An 8,111-nucleotide genomic window follows, 5' to 3' on the forward strand; every position below is an offset into this window, starting at 1 on the left:
AGACCCAAGGACTAGAAAGGCGAGGCTCACGGAGCCATTTATCTCTCTTCCTTCCAATTAACCCCACATGTGTTTATCGGCTAGGTTGGTACAATAAATTTTAACTAACTCATATACATTTCACATTATAGAATGCCACTAGGGTTTTAATAAAATTCTCAGCCAATTTTGAAGACAGTTCAAGTTTGGGAGTCACTGCTTTAGACACAGTAACATCATTAAACTGATCTACATGGTTTTTCATGATACTGATGATGACAACAAACAAACTTACACAAATGTTTCAACCCCTGACAAGGAGAAAAAGAGGAAAATCTGCCACAGAAAAGTAAAGTTTCCATTGTTGAGCTCTGCCTTCGCTAAACTACTTGGAAATTTTGATTATACAGAATGATGTATGGTAAAGAAACAGGTGAAAGATATTAATCTATTTCTTTCCAAATATTTAAAAACTATTATTGACATATAATTCAAACATTATATGAAGAGTCAAACAATGTGAAGAGCCATGCAATCATCACCAATCAGCTGTAGAACAATTTCCTCTAATTGTACTCATTGTTGTTGACGTCCCATTTTACCCCAACCTCCCTTGCCTTCCCTAGGAAATTGTTACTCCAGCTACTATCTCCGTAGTTTTACCTGCCCTGCATTCCCTATACAGAAAAGTACACCAAACAAAGACAAAACTGAACCCAACAACGCTGACCAAATAAGACAAAAAATAACTTCAATTGAAAAGCAAGCGTAAAATATTTAAAAACTAGAACAAACTTAAAGTGGATCAAGAGGTCGATCAACTGATATTGCATTTGAACCTATCAAGCTCCATTCACAACGCTCTCTATCTTATCGTGAGGCTCTTCACATCACAGGACTGTGGTCAGAGGGGATCCGCCAGGGACGGAATCTACCTGGAGACTCGGAAAACGGATTAGGGGCTTCCACTATCACCTATGGCGTCTGCAAACCAGGTGTTTAGAATTCAAGCTCTATTGCCGTTCCTTCCTCCCTTCTTACATTTTGTTATTTACAAGACTTCCAGTATAAACTTCCGCTAGTGTAGTGGGGTCCTTCCTCAAAAGGACCTGGCCCCACCTTCATTCAAGGATCTGCGCGCCTAGAAACTGGCTCAAGTATGGGAGTGTGAGGATTAGTGACTCTTTGTTCTGGTGATTCCAGTTAGACCATCATTCATTCACCTGATCTAGAATGTTTCTGCTTGTATAGGTCAAGTAGATATTTAGTAGGCTTCCCATTTATTTCACTCCTAGGGACACCGTGCCTAAGTAGCCAACACCAATGGTCCATACTACTGCTTATCTGATTAGTGATTAGTCGGGCTATTCGGATTACTACGTTGACTCGATTATCCATTATGGTGACCACTGTCCTTTGAGTGCTGCAACTTGGCTCCTGCACCCATGGGGCCTAGTCCGCCTGCTCCATTGCAGACAACTTAGGACAGCTCCCCATCAAGTCTCCCTGGCATAAAACGGCGATCACAAGGGTCTTTAGGAATGCTGGGGGTTCCCACCACAAACCAGTTTCCTACTGTTTAGCTAAGGGTTGTGTGCTTGGGACACTTCCTTTTGGGGTTAATGGGTTTCTCCCGATAAGCCCACTCTAACACCCAAAATTTCTAAGCCGTTGAATACCTTCTGCTATTATATACTAACATAGGTCTCTATTTCAACTTGACTTGGTGTAGACGACCTTGCAATTCATGCTTCAGCAATCTAATGAAGTAAACGATTAGATTCCCTCCTAACCTCTCCAGCTGAAACATTGAATGTTGGATCTGTACTCAGAGGACCCATATTATAAACCTCAGACTCATCAAACTTTATGTTCCTCTGTCTTAGCGGGAGAAGCGACAGATGAGGACTATGTCAGAGGTAGGGAATTAGTGGTCGCTTGACTTTGGTTTGCTAAGTCTCTTGCTTTGAAGGTGCCCAATGAATGGTAGCCCGGGACCAACACATATTTATTATGCTTATGACCTCATTGCTTTTTTATGACACATATTAGTCTAGCAGGCATGGTTCTGCCTTTGTATATGAGTGTTGCTGAAAGTCTTGCCCTATCTCCAACCTTCATTGTGTGTAAAATTAGTGTTCAGACGCTTAAGTTTTGAATAGGTACAAGTGAATAATTAATGTATTGTAGTAGAAAAAGCTGTCCTGTACATGTATGATTTCCTTTTCTCAACAATGTTTTAAATGCTATAACACTGACTAAATTAATGACACTATCATTCTGAATACCTGAAAGCTGAGTGCTGAATTTATTAATGAAGTTAGATGAGCATTAATTGTGAAGGAGATAGTGTGTCTACGACGATGAAAGAAGACTGTCTGTTTAAGGAAGTAAATGTTGATGCAATATGATATAGTATAGAAAGCATGTTTAGATCATTTTTATTGACAAAATATCAACAGTTATGCTCTATAAAAAGTGTTCCATTATGTGCAAAGGTGCTAAAATGCTTTTGGATAGGCCCACATTTGGAAATGAAGTGCAGACGAGAATAAAAGCTATATTGGATCTAGCTGTGATGACTGACAGCTCATAGAGGCCAGTGATCATCCTCCTTTTTTTTTACACAGTTCACACAGTATATGTAGTCCTAATGTTCAACCCAATCGCAATGGCTTGTGTTAGTAGGACTTGCATGTCAGATACTTTTCAAGCCCCCTTATTGTGGAGAAAAAGAGAATCTTGGAAGCTGACCTCAAATTCCTGCAATGTTATATAGGTTTCCTACATTAAGAAATGCCCTGAGGGGTCTGAGGGCTCGCCCCCCATACCAGCTACGTGGACAACTGTCCCTCACCCCAGAAGAATTTACATGAGACAACGGCACTGAAGCTGCAGCCAGGGGAGAGGGGGATGTTTGATCAGAGCAAATGGGAGCAAAGAAGGGGGAGGAAGAGAGAGTGGACCCATCAGGTCTGGAGGACGATATCCCCGCTCTGAACAGCCAATGGACAGAGTGGACAATATGGCTGATCCCACTATGAGACACACCATCCCTTGATGGCCCAGAGTCCTAAGGGGGACAGCACTAGAGACTCAGGGTCTGGACTGGCCCAGACTGACCCTGTGACACTGAGGCAAACCACTAAAAGCGTGTGGCAGCGCAACCGTGGGAGCAGAGCAGGGAGCTCCTGAGGGAGTACAAAGGACAGACTCTGGGGCCAAGGCATGGTACCCCATTGGACCTGATTGAAGGACACACCTAGAGATCAAAAATCAGACCTTGTTCTATTTAAAGATTTTTCTTTCTTTAAAAGTTTTTTTTCTTTTAATTAATTTATTCTTCTATGAATATTTGGTTTCCTTTTTTGTTGTCATAGCTGTGTTCTCACTTATCGCCTATCTTACTATGACTTGATTTTTGGTGCATATTATTATCTCTACAGATCTATTTAGATAAGATAGACTGGATGAGTAGTCTGGAGGAGAAAACAATGGGACCAATGGTTCCGGGGGACAAGGGGAGAGAGGGAGGAGGGGGCCAGGAGGTGGTGCCGACCAACCCAGGGACAGGGGAGCAATAAGTGATCCAAAATCAGTAGCAAGGAGGGTGTTAGTGGCCTGGTAGGGATTCAGCAAGGGCAAGGTAACTGAGAGAAATTACTGAAACCTTAATGAAGGCTGAGCATGATAGTCGGACAAGAGGAAAGTAAAAGGAAATAGAGGAAAGATCTAGGTGACAAAGGGTATTTAAAGAGGTCTAAAGACTGGAATGTACATATGTAAATATATTTATATGAGTATAGGGAAACAGATCTATGTGCATATATTTATAGGTTTAGTACTAAGGCAGCAGATGGACATTGGGCCTCCACTCAAGCACTTACTCAATGCAAGAACACTTTGTTCTATTAAATTGGCATTCCAGGATGCACACCTTCCTGACACGATTGCTGAAGAAAAATGTGTGCATAAGCAAATGTGGGGAAGAAAGCTGATCGTGCCTGGCTATCAAAAGTTATAGTGTCTGGGGTGTTAAATGCTTGAAGATAAACAAGCAGCTATCTAGCTGAGACACATCAAAGCCCACATGGAAGAAGCACACCAGACTGTCTGACCAGAAGGTGAAGAAAGGATCACGTATCAGACATCAAAGAACTAAAAATCATATCTATGTGTGCCCACTTCCCTGATACGATCACTGAAGACAAACGTGTGCATAAGCAAATGTGGTGAAGAAAGCTGATGGTGCCCAGCTATCAAAAGATATTGCGTCTGGGGTCTTAAAGGCTCGAAGGTAAACAAGTGACCATCTAGTTCAAAAGCAACAAAGTCCTCATGGAAGATACACAACAGCCTGAGTGACCACAAGCTGTCGAAGGGATCATGTATCAAACACAAAGAAACAAAAAATCATATCATTGTAAATGTGGGTGAGTGCAGAATGGAGACTCAAAGCCCATTGGTAGCCCACCGAACACCCTTTACTGAAGGGTTGTGGGGAGGAGATGAGCCAGTCAGGTTTCAGGGTAGCAACAATGAAACATATAACTTTCTTCTAGTTCTTAAATGCTTCCTCCCCCCACTATCATGAACCCAATTCTACCTTACAAATCTGACTAGACCAGAGGATGTACATAGGTACATTTAGCAACTGGAAACACAGGGAATCCAGGACAGATGACTCCTTCAGGACCAGTGGTGAGAATGGCGATGCCTGGAGGGTGGAGGGAATGTGGGGTAGAAGGGGGAACTGATTACAAGAATCTAGGTATAGCCTCCTCCCTGGGGGAGGGACAGCAGAAAAGAAGGCAGAGGGGAGATGTCGAACAGTGTAACATATGACAAAATAATAATTATGAAGATGAAGGGTTCATGAGGTAGGGGGTAGTGGAGTGGGAGGGGGAAAATGAGCAGCAGATATTAAGGGCTCAAGTAGAAGTCAAATGTTTTGAGAATGATGAGGGCAACAAATGTACATATGTTCTTGACACAATAGATGTGTGTATGGATTGTGATAAGAATTGTATGATCACGAGGTGCCCAAGGGACCAGGTATAAGGCATCATGCAAAAAAAAGATATAAGTGTGTGTATGTATGTGTATATATGTGTATATGTATATATGTATGTGTATATATGTGTATATATATATCATATTAAATGAAGGGGGAAGTGCAGAGTGGAGACCCAAGGCCCAAGTGTCGACCAATGGAGATCCCCTCATAGAGGGGTTTAGGAGAGGAGATGGGTTAATTAGGGTGTGAGGTAGTATCGATGAAGAACACAGCTTTCCCCCGGATCCTGGATGCTTCCTCCCCCCAACTACCATGATCCGAATTCTACCTTGCAGGGCTGGATAGGACAGAGGCTGTACACTGGTGCATATGAGGGTTGGAGGTACAGGGAATCCAGGGTGGATGATACCTTCAGGACCAAGGGTGTGAGGGACGATGCTGGGAGAGTGGAGGGTGAGTGGGTTGGAAAGGGGGAACTGATTACAAGGATCCACATGTGACCTCTTCCTTGGGAGAGGGACAGCAGAGAAGGGGGGAAGGGAGACCCCGGGTAGGGCAAGATATGACAAAATAACGATGTATAAATTACCAAGGGCATATGAGGGAGGGGGGAATGGGGAGGGAGGGGGGGGAAAGAGGACCTGATGCAAGGGGCTTAAGTGGAGAGCAAATGCCTTGAGAATGATTGGGGCAGGGAATGTATGGATGTGCTTTATACAATTGATGTATGTATATGTATGGATTGTGGTAAGAGTTGTATGAGTCCCTAATAAAATGTAAAAGAAGAAAAGAGAAAAATATGATTAGGGCAAAGACTGTACAGATGTGCTTTATACAATTGATGTATGTATATGTATGAACTGTGAAAAGAATTGTATGAGCCCCAATAAATTGTTAAAATTTAAAAAAAAGAATTGTATGAGCCCCCAGTAAAATGATTTAAGAAAAAAAAGAAATGTCGTGGTATTATTTTCCAATTAAAAAATATTCTTTAATGTAATGAGTAATTATGTGTCTCACAGTCATCACAGTAAAGAGAACAATTTGCTCAGAACCACACAAGCCATGCTCAACTTTGGCTCCATAGAACACAAGAGATCCATGCAAGTTCCTTTCCATGAATTAGACGTTTTATCTGTCCACAGTCTCCGTCTTTAACATAGGGTCAAGGGATTGTTATTCTGCCTTCTTAAGTCGACTGAATTAGTAAACTGGGAAATAGTGATGCAGCTGGAAATTCTCGTACATCAGAAATGACACTGTGTCCTGCTATCATGTAATTTCTAACCCACACTGGAAGGGAGAAGCAGAACAGCAAAGGTGAGAAAGGATGGGATGAAGTTACCTGTGGGTAGAATGTTAAAATAAGGTGAAACTGTGTGAGAGGGCAATGCAATTCTGAGAAATGCAGTAATGCACTAGGGCAATGGCTGTGTGCCTGTATGCGTTACTACTTGCCAACACAACGCTTCAGGGCTGAGAAACTCTCAAACCCCCAACCTGGCCACCCGCCCTGTCCCCTCAGCCCTTTCCTTCAACGTGGCTACTACGTGGCCAGTGCAGCCACTGTGACCTCACAGAGAGAATCCTGGCCAGTAACCCGGCCCCCAGGGTGGCTAGCAGACGGCAGGGCAGAGGCTGGTGCCTGGACCAGGGACTGTGGCATCTCCTCCGAGTGTCTGAAGAGCCGAACACCGCAACCTGACGCCGCTGAACACCAGGGACCGATCGCCAAGCAGGTCAGCAGACACAAGACACAAGCCTCCAGTCCGCCCGCCGGGTCTGAATTGCCCTTCTCCCACCCTTGCCAGAATCCCCCTCTGTCTGCCTCCCTCCGCAACTTCCAGCCCAGCCTGCCAAAGTCTATCCCAGCGCCCAGACTCCTCCTTGTACTGCTCCCTCCGGCCTGGGACCATTGAGTTTGCTGACCACCAGGTTCCTCGCCTTGGATAAGGGATTAGAAACTGACTGGAACAACGGCGTTGAAACGTATACAAAGGGAACTCTTAAATATGACCCGTGATCCCCCAGATCAGTGCTCAGCAGGTCCAGTAGGGGATGATATGTTCCACTGGCAAGGGACAATCATGGGACCAGCCAACAGTCCCTATCAGGGTGGAATCTTCTTCCTGTCAATTTACTTCCCGACTGATTACCCGTATCATCCACCTGAAATTACCTTCACTACGCGAATTTACCATCCGAACATCAGCAAAAGGGGCAACATATGCCTAGACATCCTGAAATCTGAATGGTCGCCAGCACTTACCATCGCAAAGGTTCTATTATCCATCTGTTCCTTGCTGTGTGACCCGAATCCCGACGATCCGGTGGTCCCTTCTATTGCAAAGACCTACAAGACGGATAGGGAAAAGTTTGACAAACTGGCCAAAAAATATACACACAAATATGCCATGTAATTTCCCAGGGAATTGCAAGGTCAGTAGTGAAGTCTGCATAATAAAGACAGGAACTTCACAGTTGAGTAGCCTGTCTTTTCATTGCCGTCTATGAAATGCTCTTGTCTCGCCTGTCCTTCCGAGCATGCACATGTTCACCATCTGTATCACGGTGGGCGGGTTAGTCTGAGGACAGATAGCAGTGTTTACCTACATGGGGGCTGGTGACATGGGGGCTACTCGTGGGACTGCTAAGTGCAAGGTCAGCAGTTTGAAATCAGTCGCTTCGTGGAAGGAAGATGAGGGCTTCTATTTCTGTGAAGAGTTTCAGTCCCAGAAGTCCACAGGGACACTAAACCTTTTGGTTTTGGTGGTTTGGGAAACAAGCAGACTCACGGGGGGTGGTTACTTAGGATAAGCAGAAAAGTTGCCCCATCAGGTGTTTAGGTTTGTTTAATGGGAAGTCTTTTAGAACTGATGACAGAAATGAAAAGCTGAGTAAAGATCACAAAGCTCGTTGGGTATTTATTTTTTCCAGATGATGTGTGTCTTCAAAATGTTCTATTATTGTTGTTTTGTTTATGGGAAGAAGATTAAAATGGATACATATCTTCTACTTTGAGTTTACTGTTGAAGTGCCTGAAAATGAGCTAAATTAGAAATCCTTAGACAATACATGGGTGTGTTTTCTTTCAGGCTTTTCCGTACCTTTTCCC

At 43.7% G+C, this 8,111-nt stretch overlaps 1 protein-coding gene across 2 annotated transcripts; it reads left to right on the forward strand.

The window, feature by feature from the left end:
* The first annotated feature begins 6,981 nt into the window (after positions 1-6,981).
* Positions 6,982-7,416, forward strand: LOC142434282 (ubiquitin-conjugating enzyme E2 D2-like). Of its 2 annotated transcripts, XM_075538998.1 has the most exons (2): positions 7,009-7,015; positions 7,094-7,416. In XM_075538998.1, the coding sequence occupies exons 1-2, from the start codon at positions 7,009-7,011 to the stop codon at positions 7,414-7,416; spliced, it is 330 nt and encodes a 109-aa protein (XP_075395113.1). The 2 variants fall into 2 exon arrangements, with proteins under 2 accessions (XP_075395114.1, XP_075395113.1); XM_075538999.1 differs by having other exon boundaries at positions 6,982-7,416.
* The last annotated feature ends 695 nt before the right edge of the window (positions 7,417-8,111 follow it).

Source organism: Tenrec ecaudatus, chromosome X (genome assembly GCF_050624435.1).
Source record: "Tenrec ecaudatus isolate mTenEca1 chromosome X, mTenEca1.hap1, whole genome shotgun sequence".
Taxonomy (NCBI): Eukaryota; Metazoa; Chordata; class Mammalia; order Afrosoricida; family Tenrecidae; genus Tenrec; species Tenrec ecaudatus.